The 23,798-nt window shown below is 36.8% G+C and overlaps 3 protein-coding genes across 5 annotated transcripts; 2 read left to right on the top strand and 1 right to left on the bottom strand.

Annotated features, from left to right (window-relative positions):
• The first annotated feature begins 225 nt into the window (after nt 1-225).
• LOC116203604 lies at nt 226-5,303 on the top strand. The gene is made up of 6 exons (XM_031535405.1): nt 226-562; nt 659-851; nt 1,149-1,235; nt 1,665-2,033; nt 3,533-3,677; nt 4,178-5,303. Exons 1-6 carry the CDS (start codon nt 480-482, stop codon nt 5,047-5,049), a joined length of 1,749 nt encoding a protein of 582 aa, XP_031391265.1. The 5' UTR covers nt 226-479; the 3' UTR covers nt 5,050-5,303.
• A 394-nt stretch (nt 5,304-5,697) lies between these two features.
• On the top strand, nt 5,698-9,450 carry LOC116203605 (argininosuccinate lyase, chloroplastic). Its single transcript, XM_031535406.1, has 6 exons — nt 5,698-6,124; nt 6,300-6,680; nt 6,969-7,117; nt 7,800-8,091; nt 8,565-8,729; nt 8,943-9,450. The coding sequence occupies exons 1-6, from the start codon at nt 5,780-5,782 to the stop codon at nt 9,195-9,197; spliced, it is 1,587 nt and encodes a 528-aa protein (XP_031391266.1). The 5' UTR covers nt 5,698-5,779; the 3' UTR covers nt 9,198-9,450.
• A 286-nt stretch (nt 9,451-9,736) lies between these two features.
• Nucleotides 9,737-15,474, bottom strand: LOC116203606 (MADS-box protein SVP-like). Of its 3 annotated transcripts, none has more exons than XM_031535409.1 (9): nt 15,361-15,474; nt 14,643-14,855; nt 12,250-12,328; nt 11,745-11,806; nt 11,215-11,314; nt 10,956-10,997; nt 10,670-10,711; nt 10,313-10,479; nt 9,737-10,022 (listed from the first exon to the last, which is right to left on the bottom strand). In XM_031535409.1, exons 2-9 carry the CDS (start codon nt 14,822-14,824, stop codon nt 10,010-10,012), a joined length of 687 nt encoding a protein of 228 aa, XP_031391269.1. In that variant the 5' UTR covers nt 14,825-14,855; nt 15,361-15,474; the 3' UTR covers nt 9,737-10,009. The 3 variants fall into 3 exon arrangements, with proteins under 3 accessions (XP_031391269.1, XP_031391268.1, XP_031391270.1); XM_031535408.1 differs by lacking the exon at nt 15,361-15,474 and adding an exon at nt 15,217-15,354; XM_031535410.1 differs by lacking the exon at nt 15,361-15,474 and adding an exon at nt 15,048-15,068.
• Between the last annotated feature and the right edge of the window lie 8,324 nt (nt 15,475-23,798).

Here is a 23,798-nt window from a genome sequence, read left to right as displayed (position 1 = left end):
CTCTCACTGCATTCAGTTTCAAGATTCCAACAATAATTCACTGACGGCGGAGATATAATTATAAAAACATATCAAAACAACATATTAATTAGACTAAAAATCTCGCATTCAGTTTCAAGAATCCTACGGAAATCGTACATGGACTTCCCTTCGATTGCTAGAACGATAAGGACCAATCCGAGACAATGGAGAACTTCGGGGGCCAGAATTAGGATCCCGGAATCTCCCTCTCTCCCCCTCCCAAAATTCCCAAATGCGATTCCGATTCTCGGCCCGTCATCTCTCGGTCTTTCCCGCGGAGGCGCGTGTCTTTCACTCTCTTCAACTCGACGTCTCTCGCGGTCACTGTAGCTCGCTATCGCTATCGCTCTTCCCCTGTCCCTCTGTCTCTCTCTTTCTCTCTCCCCCGTCTCTGCGATTCGACTCTCTGTCTCCGAAACTCTCTTCACTGTTTTCTCTTCACGGTGCTGCTGACCAAGATGACTGATTTTGAAGCGAAGGAGCCGAAGATCAACGGGAAGGCGTCCATCACTGAAGAGGACATGTCGATCCTCCTTCAAAGGTCTCAGTTTTCTGCACATTTTTCCGACATTTGCAGTACATTCCCGTTTACTGATGCGATTTTGCCGTGTTTGTACGTATATATTGCCTATTCCAGGTATCCAGCCCCTACCGTGCTGACGCTGCTGCAAGAAGTGGCCAATTTCCGGGGCGCAAAGATCGATTGGGAGAGTTTGGTGAGGAATTCTTCGACCGGAATTTCTAATGCACGGGAGTATCAGATGTTGTGGCGCCACCTGGCTTACCGCGACACACTGCCTGAGAAAATGGAAGATGATGCCGAGCCTGTTGTAAGTTCGCGACCTTTCTGTATTCAATTGCCTGGAATGTACATTTGAATATCAATGTGTTTAGTTCATGTTTGGCTGAGTAAGTGACTGCGAATGACTGCTTTGTTCGGTGATGGAGCCTAAATTCTTATGCTTCGGTCTTCCTCTCTTTATCTTGGTAGCTACATGAATGTGCCTTGACGCTCATCGTGAATAGTTCCATTGTACTCTGCTGATCTGCTTCGTTCTTCTAGTATCTTAATATACATTCCCAGTAGCATTTCTTAGTTTTGTTGATGTCTTACTAATTTTCTGCAGAACGATGATAGCGATCTAGAATTGGAATTGGAAGCTAGTCCTGCTGTCAGTCAGGAATCTTCGGCTGAGGCTGCAGCCTCCGTCAAGGTGCTTTATATTATGTCCGTCCTTTTTCTTGATTTGGTTGTGGTATAGATTATGTGAAGGTTTCGATTAATACTTCAAAAGGGCTTGCTGGTTTTCGGCATCCTTTTGAGATTCTCTCCTAGAAGCCAGCTTGTTTATGAATCGGTGAGATACTTACGGTGTAAAGTGGTACTTCATAGTCCATGAATTTCACAGATACAATATTCTCCGTAGTCAAATAATAAGCTAGCTTTCTGACAATTTACGTTGGAAATATTTCTAGATAATTCTGGATGTTTCATATTCCTGGATTAATCACCAACAGATTTTCATCCTTCATGTATCAAATAGCTTTCTCGATGTGCATAATAAATTGGTAGCCCCCTCTTTTTTTTTCATTTCCTTTTTCTGTAGCCTATCCTTCTGATTCAGCAGTGTCATCTTGTCCAGGTACTAATTGCCTCAGGTTTACCAAGTGAGTCTACTGTCTCGAATAACTTGACTGTCGAGGCTCCCTTGACTATAAATGTGCTAAATGGCCAATCATCCAAAGGACGCTCAGAAATTTTACAAGCACCTTCATCGACGCATAGCTTGAATATTACTGTTCCGGTTTCTGTTCAGAAACAACCAATGCCAACAGTGGCATCCTCTGGAGGATTGGATGGAAATCTGCCTCTGAAAAAGAAGAGAAAACTGTGGTCCAAGGCTGAGGATCTGGAACTTATTGCTGCTGTGCAGAAATGTGGTGAAGGAAACTGGGCAAACATTTTGAAATCGGACTTCAAGGGAGACAGAACTGCTTCACAGTTATCTCAGGTCCTTATTCCGCTGTCATTTATTCTACGTGGCACGTTAGACTTCACGTGGCTATTAATAATTGTCACGAGGAACAAAAGAGGGGATTAGAATAGGAAACTTGCTTTGACCACACCTGACACCACCCTAATTTGGAAATCACTGAGGGGGATCCATAGAAACTTAAAATATTATAAATGAATGATATGGTACGACCGAGGACGAGTTAAAGGTACCACAAATTTGTGTGGTTAGATCCCACCTGACACTACATGAAAACAACTGTAATACTCGTAGCACACATAGTTGCTTAAATAATAGAGTTCATGGTATTTATTTACTTATTGCGCATGGAGATAGAAAAGATATATATAAAGCTAATCTTTGAAAATAAAGAATCCCTATATTTCTACCTACAGTGGCTTTGTATTTCAGCAACTTGCCAATATTTTAGTATAACATAATGGTTGTCAAATTGTTATTGTTTTGAATTATAGTGGAAAATTATGTATATCAGCAACTTGCTGTTAAATCGTTTTTTTTTCCAAAATTGCCGTGGAAAAAAATGCCACTCGCGCAAAAAATAAAATAAAAAAATAAAAAAGGAAAAGACTGTTCGAGTTTTGTAACTCTGCGTCTAATATTTCTTGATTGTTCTTGAATTATGAGCACCCAGCAAAGCCTCTTCCTAGTATGGGCATGTATCCTTCTAAAGACATTCTTTGCCCTTTCAATAGCCATTTTCTAAAAAAAACCTGTACCCTTTTTTTTTTTTCCCTCCCTCATTGAAATAAACTATGGTGTTTGTTATGCTATTTTGATGCTTTAGCAGCAAGGATCTTGAAGTGACTGGCAGGGCCTGTGACGCCAAGAGAATACCCTATGTCTATTTTTTGTGTGAATGGCAACTTTTTAAGCATTCGGTGTGATAATTCAATGAACCTTTTTGGCATATTCATTCTTCAGGGGCTCCGGCAGACGTTGCTTGTGAATAGACAATGAATTTTTCATACTGATATCCTGTTTCAGTGTTTGTGTCCCTTTCCATTTGAAGATAAGCTATAGAGATAGGTCGAAGAGTAGAAACTTTCAACTGGCTATTTACTGAGCTCCTTGGAATTTAACTACTATAATATGGGATTCCGTTGTGATCTAGTTTGGTTAGGATGTCTGGGTTTCACCCAGTTTTCCCGGGTTCAAATCCCGGCAACGGAACTCAGCAAATGGCAATACTCGTCGGCTGTCTAAGCTTTCTGAGTGCTAAACAATCACTTGTGCATAATTGCTCTTTCTCAATCTTATGCTTAACAACAATCCTACTTCTCCTTTTCTTGTTAGCCTCTTTGTTCTTTTTTATTGTCATGTCGGAAAACAGCTTATGTTGCTTCTGAGATTTGATCGTTCAAGAGCGTGTTCATCGCATCAGTTCCTCTTAAGAAAGAAAAAAGAATCTGCTTTCTTTCACTGGGTTTTCTCTCCTCTATATGCTAAATGTCTATTGTTTAATTTAATTGTTGCAGAGGTGGGCCATTATCAGGAAGAGACAGAAGAACTTGAATGTAGGAGCTGGAAGTTTAACCAGCACCCAGCTTTCTGAGGCCCAAGTAGCAGCTAATCGTGCTATGTCTCTAGCCCTTGGCAGGCCCGAGAGAATTTTGACATCAGGTTCTCGAGTCATTCCTAATATCATCTATTCATAGCTTTGTGACTGATCTTGACTAAACTGTGCTTTCTGGCCCCCCTTCTCCTGGTCCTTTTTTTATCCAAAGAAAATGATTTGCTCGGATGGTATTTTTCAAAATTATTTTTTCTTTTCTTGAAGATAGTTGGAAAAAATACTTTCTTGTAAAATCTCAAGTGCCACTTTTAGAACTTTATTATTATTATTATTATTATTTTCCAAAGGGTTATGCTTGAAGCATATTTTACATAGCTCTTTTCTTCTCATTGACAGAGGGCACTGATCTAAGCCATTCATGTCCCAAAAATAAAATAAAAAAATCTTCATATGTTTGGAAATGTCAAGGATATTGCCATAGCAGTTTTACCAAGCTCAGTTTTTTAATATCCAGTGTTTGGTTTGGTACATAATCTTATTGCTCGACATGAACAGCTTGTAATAATTTATAGCCTTCGGCGCACCTTAAATGTTGTTTAATCTTCAGGCACTGGTAACAAGCTAGCTCAAAATCAGTCTCAACCAGCAGCTTTAATGCCACCCAAACCATCTCCTGCAGTGGAGTCCAGCTCGATGGTGAAATCTGTTGTATCCATCAAAAGATCACCACCAAAGCCTAGCACTGACACTGATTCTACTAAAATAACAGCGGCGGCAGTGGCTGCTGGTGCTCGCATTGCCACCCCATTGGATGCTGCATCACTTATGATGACTGCACAGGCAAAGAAAACCGTTCGTGTAATTCCCTCTGGAGGTAGCTCTGTAATAAAACACACCATGTCTGGAGGTTCTGCCATTTCTGGAGCTTTTCCTAATGTTCACCATATCCGGACCGGTCTTTCAAGTCCACCACTTTCAGGCCAAGCTGCCAGCACATCTAGTGCTACCCGCATAAGTTTAGTGAAACCAGCCTCAGACACAGTTCATAGTGGCCCAGTCATGAATAGTCAGCAAGTTGATGCCAAACCTGTCGAGTCCACTAAACCTCCATTGGAGCAAGAAGCTAAATGCAAGAATGAAAGAGAGGTTTTCAAGCCTTGTAATGTGCCGAAAGACCAGTCCCAAGAGCATGGTGTTTGTGTTTTAGATAAACATCCAAGTCCACAAGTTGAAATGGCTACCACTCCTCAAGCACAGGCAGAAACCAGAGAACAAGTAAATGTCGAGAAGGAGGCCAAAGAGGGAGAGAGTCTCAATCCCGATAAAACAGCAGTATGTTCGGATGCAACGGGAATTGGGACTCAACCTGCAGCTAAGAAGATACCTGAGGAACCAAGTACAGATGGGAAGCCCGGCGAGGACTTGCCAGGGTTGGCAGTAGATAAAGAGAGAGCAGAAGAAGTTCAAGTGCTAAGATGAGTAGCATCAGGGACCGAGTTTTAGTCAGGCTAGAGGTTAGTTGTGCAAATAGCAACATTCTCTTTCTGATACTTTCATCTATTTACGGACTCAGTTGTAAAGTCAGATAACCTGGGAAATGGTGGTGACGGAGAAAAGCTGTTGTCACTTTCGTTTCGCCTTTGTTCCATGAGAATCGTCAATGGCTTATGTTGACTTAGAATGTTTGTACTTCGTGTAAATGACTATACAAGAAACATGTTCTTGCATGGAAAGGAACGGCTCAGGTTCTACCCCAATGACAAAAACAATGGAGGGAAATTTTACTTTCTAACGTCTTATAGTGATCAAATCACAACGCGAATTTCATCATAAAAAATTGATGTGGCGATCACAACATGTCTATATCAAGAAAGCTCCTTCGCAAAACCGGTGAAGGAGTATCCTTTTAGCACAATACGCAGGACGAGGATGACGTGCGCCATCAATTTGCTTAGTGACAACGCAATGTCAAGTACTTAAAAGAGGCATACAAAGTAGGGCCAAGTAGGATCCTGAACAATTTAGGGGGATGAAAAGTGGAACAGTGGAAGAGTTTGGGTTATAAAATAGAATAACTTCAAACTTATGTGTGCAAAATGAAATTTCCCCGGCTTCTCAAAACCCCCGAAATTTCTGGCATTTTACACTATTCTTCTCCTCTGAGGCAGACAACATTCAACAGTTGCTGAGCTGAGCCGCCACGCCGCGAATGGACTCCGCATCTTCACTCCTCTCTTCTTCTAACGTCTTCTCATCCCCAGTCCCGCCGTTGAAGCCCTCCTCGACCTCCATCTCGCTCCCTGCGCTCCTTCCCAGGAGGATGACGGAGCCTCGCCACTTGCAATCCGCGTGCTCCAAGTCGACGGCGGCCTCGTCCGCCGCCGCTGCGGCGAAAACGCCAGCGGAGAAGGAGGTGAAGCTCTGGGGTGGGAGGTTCCAGGAGAGCGTCACTGACGCCGTGGAGAGGTTCACGGAGTCCATCTCCTTCGACAAGGCGCTCTACAAGCACGACATCATGGGGAGCAGGGCCCACGCCACCATGCTCGCTAAGCAGGTCTCCCTTCTATGTCCCCATTGATTTAAAGAGTAGCTCGAGAGGACATGCATGTGCTCGGAATCCTCCATGACATGAAAGATTGAGCTTTTGGTGAAAAAGGCAGAATTTTGACATGTTAAAGGATCTTCTTTCAATGCCCATTGGCCTGAAATTGCCGTCTTTTGTTTTCTAGGGGCTCATGAGTGACAGTGACAGGGACAGTATCCTGAAGGGACTCGACGAGATTGAGAGGCTCATCGAGAGTGGGGAGTTCGTGTGGAGGACTGATCGGGAAGATGTGCATATGAACATTGAGGCTGCTCTTACTGACGTGATTGGTGAACCTGCCAAGAAACTCCACACAGCTCGCAGCCGTAACGATCAGGTTCAGACTGATTTCCGTCTATGGTGTCGCGATGCTATTGATCGGACCGTTGAATATATCAAAAAGCTGCAAGTGGCGCTTGTAACTTTGGGTTTGAAGAATGAAGGGCTTATTATTCCGGGCTATACTCATCTGCAGAGGGCTCAACCTGTTCTGTTGCAGCATTATCTCCTGTCATACGTTGAGCAGGTCAGAAACGATACTATATATATCATATATATAAATATATATTTGTATTGTGAATGTACTCCATGCTATTTCTGCATTTCGTTATTGACATTCTCTTGTCTGTTTGAATGTGGACGTAAAGAGGTGATGCCAACTATCTAAGCAATCATAACTCTGTTACTTTCAGGAATTGTGAAACTTTTCACTTTATGATATACCTAAAGATATAGTTTTTTAGCTTTATAGAGTTTGCTTACATTTTTTGCGGCCTTCTGAAGTTTGATTCTAGAAAATTTTATTTTCTTGTAGCTTGAGCGTGATATCGGTCGTTTCCTAGACTGCAGAGTTAGGCTGAATTTCTGCCCACTTGGAGCTTGTGCATTAGCTGGCACTGGCCTTCCAATTGACCGATTCATGACTTCCGATGCTTTAGGATTCACAGCACCCATGAGAAACAGGTTTGAATAATATGATCTGAAAATGCACATGCCGTGTCTACTTTTCCAGCTGGGAAAATATTAAACAGAGAAATACTGGAACATTTTTCATTATTTTTCATATAGGAGGACAAATTTCGATTTTTTTTTTCATTACTTTGTTATGATGAAGATTAAATGGATATCGGTGTAAAGGAAGGAATGGTAGAAGAAAAACCTATAGCTAGGAAGGTGCAGGGGAACAAGATTTGTTGATCGTGTCTACCTAGAAGATGTTATTGAAGTAGCATAAACTTTCTTTCACTCATCCAGAAGAGAACTAAGATTAAGAACATGAATAATTTAATTTCTGGTTTTCACTATAGCTGCTTGTCAAGCTGTTTAAGATTGTGAATATATTGATGACAAAGAATATTAATGTTAGATGTAAGGTGGAAATTATTATTAGAAAAATAACAAAGATTCTAAGGAGGCAATGTTTGCTCATATGGGCATGGAAAAATATATTAGCATATATCTATAGGGCAAGGTAGTGAGACATCTATATCTCACTTTGGTGCAAAAAGAGCAGAAACTTAAATCTGTTTTACATTGGTGAGTCACAGCTCACAGTTTTTTGCATAGGTAAACAGCATATAGTTAATGTCTTTTTTTTTGCTTGTTCTATGACTGTAGCTTATGGACGCTTCATCTCTTTGATCAGCATTGATGCAGTGTCAGATCGAGATTTCATCATGGAGCTTCTTGCAGCCAATTCCATCACAGCTGTCCATCTTTCCCGTCTTGGTGAGGACTGGGTTTTGTGGGCATCAGAGGAATTTGGCTTTATTACCCCGAGTGACTCTGTTTCAACTGGAAGTAGCATAATGCCCCAAAAGAAAAACCCTGATCCCATGGAACTCGTACGTGGAAAGTCCGCTAGAGTAGTGGGCAACCTAATTACTCTTCTCACCTTGTGCAAGGGGCTCCCTTTTGCATACAACCGAGATCTGCAGGTAGATAAGAATCTTCATTTAACAATCAAATCTTTTTTCTTTTTTTTTGGAGAAGTAATGACATGTTTTTTACTGTCTAGTTGGGGTGCAAATAGTCGGTGATGGCGGCAAGGTTTTGTGGGATATTAACTTTTGTCTGGGAACATATTCCCAGTTTATGCGTTAAAATTTTTCCCCTTTTATGCTTTTCATGTTCTTGCATCTGCCCTTTTTTGCAGCTTTGTAGTTATAGCTCTAGTGCTTGTACTGCTCCTAAAGAAAGAAAAGGGAAAAACGGTTCTTATGCTGGCACAGTAATAATGTTTCTGTTCAATTATATTCTATGTGAACACTAATACAATTAGCAGGAGGAATTGATGCTATATTTGGTTGGTTGATTTCTTTATATTTTTCCCTTTATCAACTGTTTACTGAGACATGAGCAAGAACTTTTAAAGAGGTACCATTACTGAAAAGGCTCTTTTATGAGACAGGAAGACAAGGAGCCCGTGTTTGACAGTGTGAAAGCGGTCATTGGGATGCTTGAAGTCTCAGCAGAGTTCGCTCGGAATGTCAGTTTCAACCATGAGAGAATATTGAAGGCTTTGCCTGCTGGGCATCTTGATGCCACCACACTGGCGGACTACCTCGTTAAAAAGGCAAGTCATCGGGCCTTTTGATTTTCACAGTAGCCAAGGATTTCATAGTAATTAATTATGTATTTGATTGCTTTTACAATAACTACTGTCCTCCAATTTGTAGTAATTACTGCATGCAACCAGACCTCAGCACCAATTCTATGGTTGCTCTCATGAAATATATATGACCATGATGATGATTGGCGCTTCATTTCGGGTCTTCTCATTTTACAGGGCATGCCTTTTAGAACATCTCACGATGTAGTAGGGAGGTCCGTGGCACTGTGCGTCTCCAAGAACTGTCAACTGCAGGACCTCGGGCTCGACGAGCTCAAGAGTATAAGCCCAGTGTTTGAAGAGGATGTGTACGAGTTCCTCGGAGTTGAGAACTCAGTCAAGAAGTTCTCCTCCTATGGGTCCACAGGATCAGCATGTGTGGCATCGCAAATGGACTATTGGGTCAATTACCTTGGCATCAACAAGATCTAATCTTCTTCAAGGGAAACTAGGATATATTCAAGTGGTCGGAAAGTGTCATATTTATGTTGTGGAGGAGCACGCTTTTGCCCCTAGTCATCGGTCTGTTTCGGCAAGTCTTTGGGTTGACAACTGAAAGCGAGTCAGATTGCTGTTTGTATTTTCAGCAATTTACAGATCTTGTCGCTTTGATGGCTTTGTTCAGTAATGATGGAATCGAAGAGAAATCTTATTCTATGAAATGGAAATTTTTTTGTTACTGCAACTTTCCGAATGATCCATCAAGTTAAATTAAGTTCTTGAGATCACATATGAGATGAGACTGCTGTGTTGCCCCTTGATGTAACGAGCCAAGTTCGTATAAGAAGCGTGGGATCAAGATAGGATTGGCAGAGCCCAGCATGAACTTGGTTCAGAAACAAATTGGTTGCCCAGCAAGTTGGTCAATCTCCAATTCCGGTCTGTCTTTGGTCGAAAACAACCAGCCCAGGTCGCTCATTCATCTGCAAACTGCACAACTATATATCAACTGAACAAACTGAGCCTACATATATAATTAATACATATTAGCTTCTATAGATAAAAACTTTTGGCAAGAGGACATTGTCTTTGTTTGATCGAAGATAGCAGAAACAGAATCGCTTATAGGCATCATTTTTTTTTATTTTTTTTTTGTAACGGATTTGTCGTAGAACAGTTTCTACTTGTTTGGTAATACTCATATACTGTTATTACATTCTGTCATCGTACGCACAAAAAAGTCTCCGCTGCAGCACGGGCTATTGGCACATCCCTGATCAAGATCTCAAGATGTCTTTCCTACTTCAGAAGGGAAGCCTGCAAATTAAACGCGATTGATTTGTTAGAAGTCGATGACCGAGGGTCATCTTGAAAAGATGTATCCTGTGTTTCAATTTTTTGTTCTTCTCAATAGGTTCGAGAACAACCGAGACCCTGTAAAGTGTAGTCGAAGACGACATTTTCTGATTGTTTTCATCTTCGAGAAAAACAAAAGGGAGAAAAAGGAAAAAAAATCAGAAAATGATCGGTTATATATTTACCCTTCTGCTATAATTTATGATTATAAACTTTGTTTCCTTTCGATGATTTTAGACGAGAATACGTACCCTAACTTGAGGGAAATATCGGAGCCTTCATCGTCCGGTGGCGGACCGGAGCTGCAGCTGCAGACATTGGTGGCGGACTCCGCCGACGACAGCACTCCCTCCTCGGGAGCACCTGCAGTATCCGATTCCACCAGAACGGGCTTTTTTCCTTTCGAATAAAGTTCTACCTGCACAGTAAAATTAACAACACACACACACACAAACGCAAATACATATTTAGACATTACCAATAATCACATTTAATTACCATGTTTTGTTCTGTATAATAAGATGCATGAATATCATCGGTACCTATCCACACACAAAAAATAATATAAATAAATAAATAAATCAATGAAAATCGGAGGATTATCTTACCTGGTGTTTTAGGACTTTGTTTTCTTCAATCAACTTGGCTCCCTGCAATCTCAAAAAGCATAGAAAGAAAAAGGAAGGGAAAAAAAAAAGATCAAGTAGAAAAAGAGCAGTAAATGAAAGTTAATAACAATAAATTAGTTAGTTCCATCGGCAAATAATAATTATTAATGTGAAAAAGACAATAGGGGTATCAAGCAGGGTTTTGTCGAACTAATCCTGACTATGAAAAAAAGTAAATATTGCAGAATATTATTATTGAGTAGTGAAGAAAATTAACGACCGAAACCTTTTTCTCGAGCTCAGCGATTTCAGTCATGATCCTTTCTTCCTGTAAAAAGACAACGGATATGCCAAATATAGATCATATACACGTGTTTGTATAAGATAATTGGCAAACATACTAAAAATATGCCCAAAAAAAAAAAGATAGGGATGCTAGATAATAAATAAAAATGATCTTTCCAAGTTATATACATCTAACTGTCTATTAATCAAAATAGATGGAAATAAATAAATGGAAATAAGAATGTTATTTAACCAATTACCTTAGTCTGAAGCACACGGTGAAGGCCAGCTTCGAGCATCTTCTCCAGTTGCTTCAATTCCTCCAAGTTCAATCCTTGAAGATCTTCACCCCTCATTTGCCTGCAGCCGATTACATATAGAATATGAACCAAACAAGTTATTTTTAATTTTTTCATGAAAATTGATAAAATGCATATGTATGTATATCTTCTGCCATTATAATATAAGGATTTACTATTACTAATCTCTTATGATTTGAGCTGTCCCTCTCCTAGATCTTTCGAAGCACTTGATCGCCTTAAAAGTACGTGAACTTCTGTTAATGCGCCAATAACTGACCAAGTCAACATCTAATAATATCATAAGGTTTAAATTTCATGAAGGGAAGTTAATCAATCCCTTCACGTAAAACAAGAATAAGTAAACCCTTATTCAAGACTAAGGATCTATCGAGATAGGGTGCAAGACTGCTCCTTACATACACGAGGGCACAGTAGATATATTTAATTGCAGTATCGGAAATTTAATAAGATGAAGCGGACATATATACCTTAGTTGGTGGGTCTTTTCTGCAACTTCCTTGCTTAATCTGATGTTATTGCTATTCTCCAGCTATATATAACATATACACATATATTAGAAAGAAAATGCTCGAAGAATATTAATAAAAAAAAAAAATTGTGTTCGTGTGTGCGTGAAAGAAGGAATTTGAGTAGAAATATCATTTCTTGAAGGGCTATTGAGAGTCGTTCATTTGTCAATGTATAGCTCCCTCCTTTTGATTTTTTTTTTCGGGTTATCTTTTTTTTTTTTCGGTGTGTATCTTGATATCCAGCAACTCAACAGGTCCTGACTAATCCAATTCGAGCCGGGTGTACCCGCCTTGAAGTTCTTTGATATTATCTCATACAATTTCTTGAATTGCAATATCTCCGTAGTAATATATAATTATATTACTAACAAACAATAAAGCAGTCGTAGCAATAATCATTAAAAAATTAAAAAACATCGAAGAAGAGGATGATGAGGAGGAGGAGGATGAAAGATAAATGCACCTGCAGCTCAAGCATCGGGGTCTCCATGTGCTCGATGTTATAGTGGTGGATCCTATACCTTTCAAGTGTATCCATCATGCTGCAAATAATGTATTTCCTCATGCATTGTCATAGCTAGCCAGCAGTCAATATATATTCTCATTTTTCACGGTATATATATATATACATGTTATATCAAGAAACATGCAACTGGATGAAAAAGTGAGCCGAATGCTCCAAGAGGCCTCATTTTCCGAAAAATAATTAACCTAAAGTTTGTTAAGAAATAGAATCAAGCTGATCAAACTTTCAGTCTGAGCTATCTACTGATACTGTAGTTCCTACCTTTCGATAGGAGACGATTCTCACGGTGATATCCTACGTACAATCCCACATACTATTCAGTTAAATGAATAGACGAACTTCTGTTTTGTCATACACAACAATTTATTTGTATGGATCTATAGAGAGCAGTATGTATATGCACCAATCTTTGTGATCTCCCACCATATATCATCCTCAAGCACATCAGGATTATATAACTTCTTCCTCCCTATCCTATATCCATCCATATCGTAAGAAATATCTGAGAAGAAAGTTTGTCAAAGATAGCAAAATCCGTGGCCTGTATATATAACTAGATATACAAAATACTTATCTACCAAATTGCAGAACCCTAGCTAGAGTGGATATATCCAATTTCAATACACCTACAAAACACAACTTCGAACACTGTCGCCAAGGATCTGTATATTTATGCTATATGGAGACTCGTAGTAATACTATTTTCGGAGATTTGACATATATTATAACTTATGCGTAGGGCTCATACTTCTGAAATGTGGATGGTGTCTCCAATCAAAATAGCGTTCTATATGTATGGAATTGCAGCTTGTTTTTCCCTTCTACAAAGGCAATATTCTGGCTATGACCGATAAAGAAACAACCAAGGGAATGCGGTTGTCGGGAAATTAACTCATATTAGTAAAATAGCAACCGAGGCAACTATATATATATATATATATCGAATTTCACTTGTATATATCTTCCATTTTACGTGCCTTTGGATCATTTGCATTTACCTTTCAATTTTACTGGGAAAGTAATAACATTGAAGACAATCAACATAATTCTACAATGTTCTTGTCTCCTAATCCTTGAAAGTACTTTTAGCAGTTGAATAATATATATCTGTATCCTTAAATATTTGAATATATATGTATGTATATCCTTAAATATTTGAAGTGTCAAACCAATTAGTAGCTCCTCAATTTGTTCATCTCACAACTGCTTTAAAGTCTCTTTCCTTCCTCTCCCCAGCAGAAAATCTCGCACCCTCGTCTTTTTCTCATTCTCATCTTCTTACAATTGATATTATGCTTTCAGTAACATTTGTTGTATTTAGAACATTCAGATATTATTTTACGTATCATGCAATTAATGTTCCTAGTACGCTTACGCGACTAAGACAACAAGGATATATATATATATCCGAAGGTTAGGAAAACTTCCATTATTATAAGGTACCATATACTGGTCGCCTCTAGAAAATAAAAGGATATGTATATATACACACACACACACACTTCCTCGCAACCCAACTCTACATGTCCACTAATTACGAGCAGAAATCAAGGAGACATTTGGAATCCAATGGTGAAAAACACAAAATAACTCAAACTTATTAAACCGCTCCCTTGCTGTATGTGTGTGTGTGTGTGTGTATATATATATATATATATATATATGTAGCTAGAAGGAGCTGATCACGAGTACCTCCCCCAAACCGTAATCTCTATCACCTGACTCGTCGCGGAATGAAGGAGAAATTAGCTTTATATGATTTCAGTGAGAGGACGAAATTCAACATCGGACCCGAAAAGAAAAGGGACATGAATGATTTTGGCCGATTCAACAAATCATATTGCAGGAGTTAGCTAGATGGCTAGTAGATGCATAAAAATGACAGGTGAGTATAAAACATTAATTCTAGCTAGCAAGCTAGCTAGTTGTCCAAGATTAGTTTCTCGGACACATCCAATTAGATCCAGAAGTAGGAACTAAAATCATTCCGAAAGAGGAATTTGGACATTATTTGGTCCGAAGTACGATGTTTCCCTCTCTCTCTCTCTCTCTCTCTCTCTCTCCCCCTATATTTTCTCTATCATTCCCCATCTATAACATAGTATAGCTATATATATATATATATATATATATACACATACCTGGGTTGACATTTCAAATTGTTCGAACCATGTCGACTTTGATTTCCGAGAACATCTTATTTCATGGGGTTTTTTTTCTTCTCTCCAAGTAATTCATTTGTATGTCTCTATATATCATCATGCTAATTAAATTAAATATATGGAATAAAAATGTCAAAACTGCCGGCATGTATCAGATCATCTGTATACCTGGAGTTGGAGAACTCAAAGAGCTTGCCAGTGGCAGAGAAGATGATGACGGCAACCTCGGCATCGCACAGAACCGAGAGCTCGCTCGCTTTCTTGAACAGCCCCCTCCTCCGCTTCGAGAACGTAACCTGCCTCGCCGTCACATTGTCGATCTTCCTTATCTTTATCTTCTCCCTCGCCATTTCTCGGCCACAACAAAGGATCGAGCAACACCTAAGATTCCAATGACCCCCAGTGAAAATTCATCACTACCACCAACAAGGGAAACTTAAATGGAGGAGAAACATGAAATATGTCAACAAAAATGGAGATTAAAGGGCATTTCTGAAAATGGGCATAAACTCAAAACTTTATGTGGGAGTGGAAAGAGTTGGGGAGCTCAGAGAGAGGAAGACAGAGACAAACCCTAAAAGAATAGAACTTCTTCAAGTATGAGTACAGATCTAAACAGAGAAAGATATATAAGAAAAAAAAACCCACAAAAAGAATTTGATTACAAGCAATATGTGCATGAGAAACTTTGGAATTAAACAGCCAGACTTGGATTTTCTTTTTCTTTTTTTGGGTGATTTACCTTCTGATCTTCTTGGACCTGTGGAGATGGATGGATAGACAGATAGATCAAAAGAAAATGACTACAACAAAATATACCAAAAATTTATGGGGTGTAGAGAGATGGACAGTGGGAGAGAGAGAGACTGAGAAAAGGGAAGCTTGCCTGATCGAGAAAGGAAAGGTCTTCCCCTTGCCTTTTATGCTAACTTCTTATCTGTCTCTCTCTCTCTCTGTATTCTTCTTCTTTTGGTATTTGTTTTTCTTTTTTAACTATTTATTATATTATTATATAAGCTTTTTTTTTTGTAGGAATTATATAAGCTTTATAAATTATATGAGCTGAGTTTGGAGACTCTTTCTTTTTTTTTTTTTTGCCCAAAAAAGAAAGGAATTACCTGGGGGAGTGCGTGTGATGCTTTAGGTCTTGATGGGGTCGAGGTCCCTAAACATTGAATACCTGACCTGGAACTGGCTGAGTCCACTAAAACCCAGGAACTTTTTCTTCTATCTTTTTTTTTTCTTTAATATTAACATTCATTCCAGCGACATCATCTCTGTGTATGGGAACTTATTTATTTTTCAAGTAAAGACAAATCATATACTATAAAAAGCTTTGATTAAGTAATGGTTAACTAACCAAGTTAAATTGATTTAAGTGATTCGATACTTTTTTTTCTTTAAATAAAAATTTATAGTTCAAAACTTATAAATGAAAAAAAATTATACTGAAAGAGCTGTACATTTTAGTGAATTGATTCTATTTAAACTAAAATAATCGAAATTCATTGAAATTTACCTCGTCTATGTTATATGTAATTTTGGACTTTGCCCCGTTCTACCAAAAAAAAGGAAAGCTTTCACTGAAAATTGGTACGTGGACAAAATTTATTATACCATATAAATTATTGTGAATGTTATGCATATCTAATTTGGGCCCACGTTTAGTTTAAAGTTTTTATTTTTGACGACTCATTATATACGTATTAGATACGCTAAAGAATTTCAAGAACCAAAGATGCATGGGTTCTATCTTTTTTTTTCAATATATGAATAAATAATTATATAATATTATCGCAAAAATATTAGTTGAGTGGTTAACATTTTCAATCATTGTAAAAAGAATAATACAAATTTGAGTCTCAAAAAATGTATTTATTGAGAGGAAGAGAGAACTTTTATATTCGATCTTTCAAAATTATAAGAGTAATGTCTCTCGTAATTTTATTAAAAAAAAAGAGTTCATACTGTAGTTCTGGTCAACCATTTTCTTCCACGGGAGATTATTTATTCACGAGAAGAAATTCCAACTCCCAAAAAATTAGAGATAACTCCCCCCAAAAAGGAAAATATAAGGATATTTTCTTGTGCTCTGCAGGAAATACGTAGTTGTTGGGGCAAGAAATAAGATTAATCTTTTTTTCTTTCAAGGAAAAAAAGATTAATTAAGGTGCTGTTCTTTAACATGTGGACGATCTTCTTTCCGTACAATCAAAAGCGGCCCCCTCGCCTGCCTGCCTGCCTGCTGCTTCAATCCATTCGATATTTAACCCTCCCCGGCTACGGGAGATGAGATCCCTCAATTTATCGCGATAATACCCATCCCGGGCTCTCCGGCTCAGTCAGCAGACCAGGCCCCTCAATTTATCACGATATACCGCTCCTCTACGTGAGTACGATATTATGACTCCTGCTGAACTCCCGATCTGTAGCGTGATATTTTCGACCGGCACCAGTCAAATGTCTCCTCGTACGGAAAGCATTTTCTATTCTCTTTTATTTTCTCTGCTAAATTTGTGTTCGGACATCCCATTATTTTTTATTGGGTCCACATTCGCAGCTTGATATCTAGAAGCCCCTACTGGGCCTGCCTAACCTGGTTTCTATCTAGACCGATTCGCTAAAGAGATATAAAACTCTTCGAGTCCTGAATTTTCTTCATCCGCAAGACTTAAATCGAACTTTATATAAGAAGTCAAGGTGATGAAATTATTTGATGCAATTCGCGTTGGTAATCATCCCATCATTAGATAAGGGGAGATTTTCCGTTCTCTCTAAAGAACTATCCGACTTTAAATGAATCGTTCAAGCAATTTTTTTGTGATAAATTCATAAGACATCAACATATAAGAGACAATTCTTTAAAAGTGACCTTTCACAAGGCATGGCGATATATAAAATTTATAGGGAGCTCACCTTTAAGCAGTACGACGTATATGTTCTCTTTGTTCGGCAACCGACCTATATCTACTTGGCCTAAAACTGATATATTATATCACCTGAGGTCTCCATTCAAACAAAGCGACGTATCTCGGGTCGAGTCAATATCTTTCTAATTAGTACGTTCCTATGCACCAGGACATCGATAAGTAGAGGAATCATATTGTTTGGTGCTATCACTTTATATATATAAAATATCGAGTTAATAACAAAAAAAAATCCATACTTTTCACATTTTAATGGTTCTAACGCGAACTTTTTTCTCTAGTGAATTAAATCATAAACTACCGATTTGATAACAATGATACCACACTGTCAATTCCTCCATTAATTTTAACAGGAATTGTTGACTTGTATATGACAGTGCCACGTGGCTCAATGTAATTGGCCAAGTGGGTCTCACATAAAAAAAATTTAAAAAAAAATTGAAAATTAAAAAATAACAAAAACAAAAAAAAAAGGTTGTAAGGTTGCAAGGAGGAGGAACAAAGGTGGCCGGCGTCAAAGCCCTCACCCGTCAAAATCGAAAAACCCTAAATAATTGGGGTCGCCAGAGACAACAGAGGTCGCCGACAACCTCGATTGAGGGGGGCAGAGGGTGGCCGGCGTCGAGGCCCTCACTGCCGGCTACCTCCCCTCCTCCTGCTTGCGGCCTTACGGCCTTTTTTTAAAAAAATATGGAATTCACTGGACCAATCACAGTGACACCGTCATGTATACGTCAGCAATTCCGATTAGAATTAATGGAGAAATTAACGGTGTGCTAATATTATTATCAAATCGATAATTTGTGATTTAATTGACTAAATAAAAAAAATTCATGTTAAAATCGTTAAAATGTGAAAAAGTTCAAGATTATTTTATTTTTTTGTTATTAACCCTATAATATCATCTAATCAACTTTTTGTCGTATGGACCTGATTATAAGTAAGTTAATCGAACGGTTATAAGAAGCCGGGCAGTGGTCCTTCGAACATGCCTGAGAAGCAACCCACTATGAATGGGGGACCATTGATTTGCTGGAGAAAAGGGGTCCCCTGATACACGTGGGAAAAGAGAGTACTTATTTTTCACGTTTGGAACGAGGAGGAAGAATTATTCCCACCTGGTCTTTTTCTTTAGAATTTCTGTCAAAGCACCCCTAAAGAAAATTATGCAGAATTGTAAGAGTTTTACTTAAATTGTATGAATTTTGATAAGATTTTATTTCAATCTTTGATGAAAAAATACAATAGAGGCACGTAAATTTAGTATAATGAAATAGAAATCATAATAGCTAATAAAATGACACAAATAATTTCACCAATTATCGAACTTAAAACTTTTTTAATTAACAGACGAGAACGCTCATTACCACACTAAATTCTCTTTTAATTTATAAAGTGTTTGATTTTATGGGGCAATCACTTTTATTAAACATCATACAATTTCCCTTAATTGCCCCGTGACTCTTCTACCTTGTTTTCCCTTCCTTGCAAACAAAAAGCAAAAGGATAACATCTCACCCAAATTATAAAAGGGGAAAGACAAAAAAACAAAAACCAAAGGATAACATTAATTGATATGACCTCAGTCTGACCAATTTGGGAGGGTACCCAGAAAATGGACAACACAGAGAGTTATTTCAAAAAGGAGGAGAGTTGTTTCATGGAGGAAATTAACAAATTGGTCATCTAACTATACATATTATATCAAATCTGATCTCAAATTTTTTTTACATCAAATTAAATTTTGAGAGATTAAGTATATATTAAATTCAATCTCAAATTTTTTTATATCAAATTGAACCTTGAGAAATTAAGTGTACATCAAAGTCGACCTCAAGAAATTTTTTACATCAAATTGAACATTGAGAGATTAAGTGTACATCAAATCCGACCTCAATAAATTGTTTACATCAAATTGAATCTTGAGAGATTAAGTATACATCAAATCCAACCTTTCGTCATAATGCCGTCCAAAAATGGATGGATGTGAGCATCAGTGATTGAGGAGGACGCGTCAGGAGGAGGAAATTTTTCCCGCTTCCGAAAGTGAGGGAATTGTAGAAATTACTTTTTTTAAGCCAAATAAAAATAGAAAATAATAAAAAAAATGAAAACAATCAAACAATGTCACATCAGCTGTTGAATGCCAGATCAGATTTTTCCATCCATTTTTTTACGGCATTCTGAAGGAATGTCGGATTTGATATACACACTGTTTAATTTGATGTAAAAAAAATTTAGGGCGGATTTGATGTACACTTAATCTTTCAAGGTTTAATTTGATGTGAAAAAACTTTTGAGGTTGAATTTGATGTATATTTAATCTCTCAGATTCAATTTGATGTATATTTAATATTTCAAGGTTTAATTTGATGTAAAAAAAATTATTGAGATCGGATTTGATACACACTCAAGGTTCAATTTGATGTAAAAGATTTATGAATGTCAGATTTGATGTAACATGCATCTTTGGATGACTAATTTGTCAATTTAATCTTTTTTCGTCTAATTTTTATTTTCTATTTTGCCCATATAATTTATATTATATTATTTAAAGTACATTAAATTAAAAATATAATTATAAATTTACACACAAAAAAACTACCCACTCATTTACCTCTCTCTCCCTCCCTCTCCTCTCTCCTCTCCTGCCTTCTCTCTCCTCATATCTCATCTCTCTCTCTCCCCACCGCTTGCTCATCAGAAAAGGGGTCAGGTTTCCTCTGTTTTCATTTTCTTTTCTTTTAACTTAATTTTTTTTTCTTCTTCCAAACTAATTTGATTACGAAGAATTTACGAAAGAAAAAAATAAACAGTGTTGCATGCGCAAGGTCGATTCAGATAAAACAGTATTGTATATACTTCTTTAATTAAGATAAAATGTTTTTTCTTATGAGAAGCAAATAAAATATGAGAAATGGGATGTATCACAATAGTGTGATGGAACTAATTGTTTCATTTTGCTAGTTATTAGAAGATTCTTTTGTAATAAAAAAATATTTTAATTTTTTCAGTTATAAAGAAATTCAAAATAACTAGTAAAGAGTCATGAATAGTCTTATTAAGTATCGAACTTGCAATCCCTAGATTAACAGACGATGATATGCGTCACTACACTACACTCACTTTTAATAAAAAAATATTATTATTTTATTATTGCACCGGATAAAAAGATATACTTACTAATTTAGGTAATTCAGGTAGCGATAACCTATTCTTTTCATTTTACTGATATGCGGTTCATTTTCTTTGTCTTACATATAAAGCTATTGAGAAGAAAAACTTGTCATTTGATCTTTCAAGATTGAAAAATTTTAGGTGATTGAGCGGCCGTATCCTCACGCCTCTTCTAAGATTTTTGTCATTTGCTTTTTCAAGCATTGGCAAAGCCTTATCATTCTAATCAGCATATAGTACTAGTAAGTGATTCAAAGCTATCCTTAAAATTTTAGGATACTCATTTGTTTACCCAATCAAACTTAACTTAATTTAATTTTACTTTTTTTTAATATAATAATACAATCATTATTTTTTATCTTTTACTTCAAATTCTTTTTCATGATTTTTCTTATCTATTATTACAATTAATTTTAAATATTAATTTTTCTCAACTATTTAACAGTACAATTATTACTTTTTTTTATCTTTTTCTTCAAATTTCTCTCGCATACTTTTTTAAACTATTTTTGTTTTCATCTCCTCAAATCAAACTAAATCAAATTAAATTAAACTTGACTTATTCACCAAACGCAACATCGCATCTATTTTTTCGTTGTTTGATAAGTGATTATATCTCATCTCTTTTGCCTTTATTTATTTTACTGTGAGAGAGAATTCTAGAATTGTTTACAACGTCGATAAAAAGGAAAATAACATACTTTATCCAAATATCTTAGCTAAGGTTCTTGATTTATCGACTTTTTGAAATTTTATTTGATGTATAACTTCCAAATGAAATATATGATTGAGTTAGTAACAACTGCGTTCATCTTATTTCAGTACATAGACTTTCAACTTTATATTAAAATGGGAGAATCACGATAATGGTACTAAAAGTTTTTTATTTTCTAAATTTAAGTTCTATATGTTTAACTTTACAAAAAGCATTCCTAAATCATTTCAAAAAGCGACAGGTTGAGTCCATTCCATAATTGACTGTTAACTGACGATAACGTTGACTTAATGCTGTGAAAAATGTTACAACTGGTCGTTAATATCACTCACGTGGACCAACCATCACATGCTATTCAAAATAATTCTTAAAGATTTTTCAAAAACATAAAAAAAAAAGATTTAAAAATTGAATGAGATTAACCAAAATTAAATAAAAGAGGAATAAATTTAAATTTATTTAAAAATTTTAAAAATTTTAAAGACATAGAAGAAATTTTCATTAAAAAAATACATAAAATGCAAAAAACAAGATTTTTCAAAAAACAGTTAAATTTACATAAATTTTTGAAATTTTTTTAAAAATGTGAAAATTCGAAAAAATATAAATACAAGTTCAAAAGGGAAAATAACACATGATAGCACAATTTCAGAAAAGTGGACAAAATTGACACTATTCTCACCCCCTAACACAGGAAAAAATTCATTGTTGATACAAAAAGTTTCAAAAAGTGGTCCGATTGGTACAAAAAGTTTTATTTTGTCACCAATTAGGTACAAATACTTTTGAAAAACGTAACACTTAGTACAATCCGTCAAGTTTCCACTAACATGCTAGTCTATGCTGATGTGGCCGATGACATGGTTGTTAACGTGGCAGCTAATTTAGACAAAATTGAACCCAAAAGTCGAGTGACAAGAAAAATGCTGACGTGTCCGTGGAAGGGTTTTGGAGCAATAACTTTATGGTACAAAATGTTTAGCATCGTGTAACATAATAGTACAAAAAGTTTTAAATATTTTACTTGTTAGTACAAAAAGTTTGGATAACGTAACTTGTTCATACAAAAAGTTTTGAGAGAGTAACTTGATGTACACATTTTAGGTACAACGCTGTTTAAAAGACTGTATTATTATTATATGGGTTTAAAGATTTTGAGGAAGGATTATGCTAGAGAAACTAAAGCTGCATCTATGTGCTTGAACTGGATTAAGATTGGATTTGAAATTGCACACGCCAATGAGAGATAATTAGGCGATGAGATTGTGAAAATGAAAGGAGCCCACAAGGATGACTGCATTTACAAAAATTATTCCGCGTAGTCTTCAAAAGAATCAGACAATTGTTCATAAGGATGACAACATTTACATATCCTTCCACACGGTCATAAATTACATGTGTTCATTTTCCACTAACACTCCACAATTATTACAAAATGAAACAGGTCTGTATCAATACCATACTTACAATCCAATGAAATAATTAATTTGTAGGTGAGGGTTGAGTGGAAGGCCTAGATGCAGAGCCCTTTTTTACATTTGCCATTCTATCGGGTTTTTGCTGATTGAAGGGTTGACTGGAAGGCCTCGAGTAGTACGCAACCACGTGGACTCGAATCAAATGCCTCCTCCTCTCTCTCGTAAAATGAATCTCATCCCTTCTAGCCATCCCAAACAGAGAATAAAAAACGATGATGATTACACACCACACTTAAGAAATCAGTGAAAAACACAGAGAGAGGCGCAAAAAGAGAAAATAGGAATCGAACTATCACTTCTCCCTCTCACCAAAACTATTTCCCTTTTATAAGTTAAGTTCTCTTCTGTTTTTTTTTAAGTTTTCCGCCACGTCATTCCCCCTCCCCCAACCCCCATATATGTGTATCTTAAATTACTCCCTTAAAACTTTTTGTATGAACAAGTTATGTTATCCAAACTTTTTGCACTAAGTTACATGTTTAAAACTTTTTATACCATTATGTTACACAACGTTAAACATTTTGTATCGCAGAGTCACTGCTCCAAAGCCCTTCCACTAACACGTCAGCATTCTTCCGGCCACTCGACTCTGGGTTCAATTTTGTCCACGTCAGCAACCCATATCAGCAGGCATGTGCTGAGTCATAGGTCACGTCAGTAGAGACTAATGATGTTAGTGGAAACTTGATGGATTGTACTAAAGTGTTATGTTTTCAAAAGTTTTTGTACCTCTGGTGACAAAACAAAACTTTTTGTATCAATCGGGCAATTTTCTGAAACTTTTTGTATAAATAGTGAAGTTTTTCCCCCTAGCACACCTTCTAAACTTAGCACGTTATAGCACAAAACTGAATTTTCTTAAAAATTCAGAAAAACAACTAAATAAAGTTAAACTTAGAAAATTCAGAAAAAATTAAATAATACTTAAGAAAATTAAGACAATCTTAAAAAATAACTAAATAAAATTAAAAAAGAGGGAGATAATTTTCAAACTTGTCGAAGAATGAGCAGGGACTGGGTAGTTGCC

This window comes from Punica granatum, chromosome 4, assembly GCF_007655135.1.
Source record: "Punica granatum isolate Tunisia-2019 chromosome 4, ASM765513v2, whole genome shotgun sequence".
Lineage (NCBI taxonomy): Eukaryota > Viridiplantae > Streptophyta > Magnoliopsida > Myrtales > Lythraceae > Punica > Punica granatum.
The sequence above is the reverse complement of the archived record's forward strand: the minus strand, read 5'-3'. Positions and strand labels throughout refer to the sequence as shown.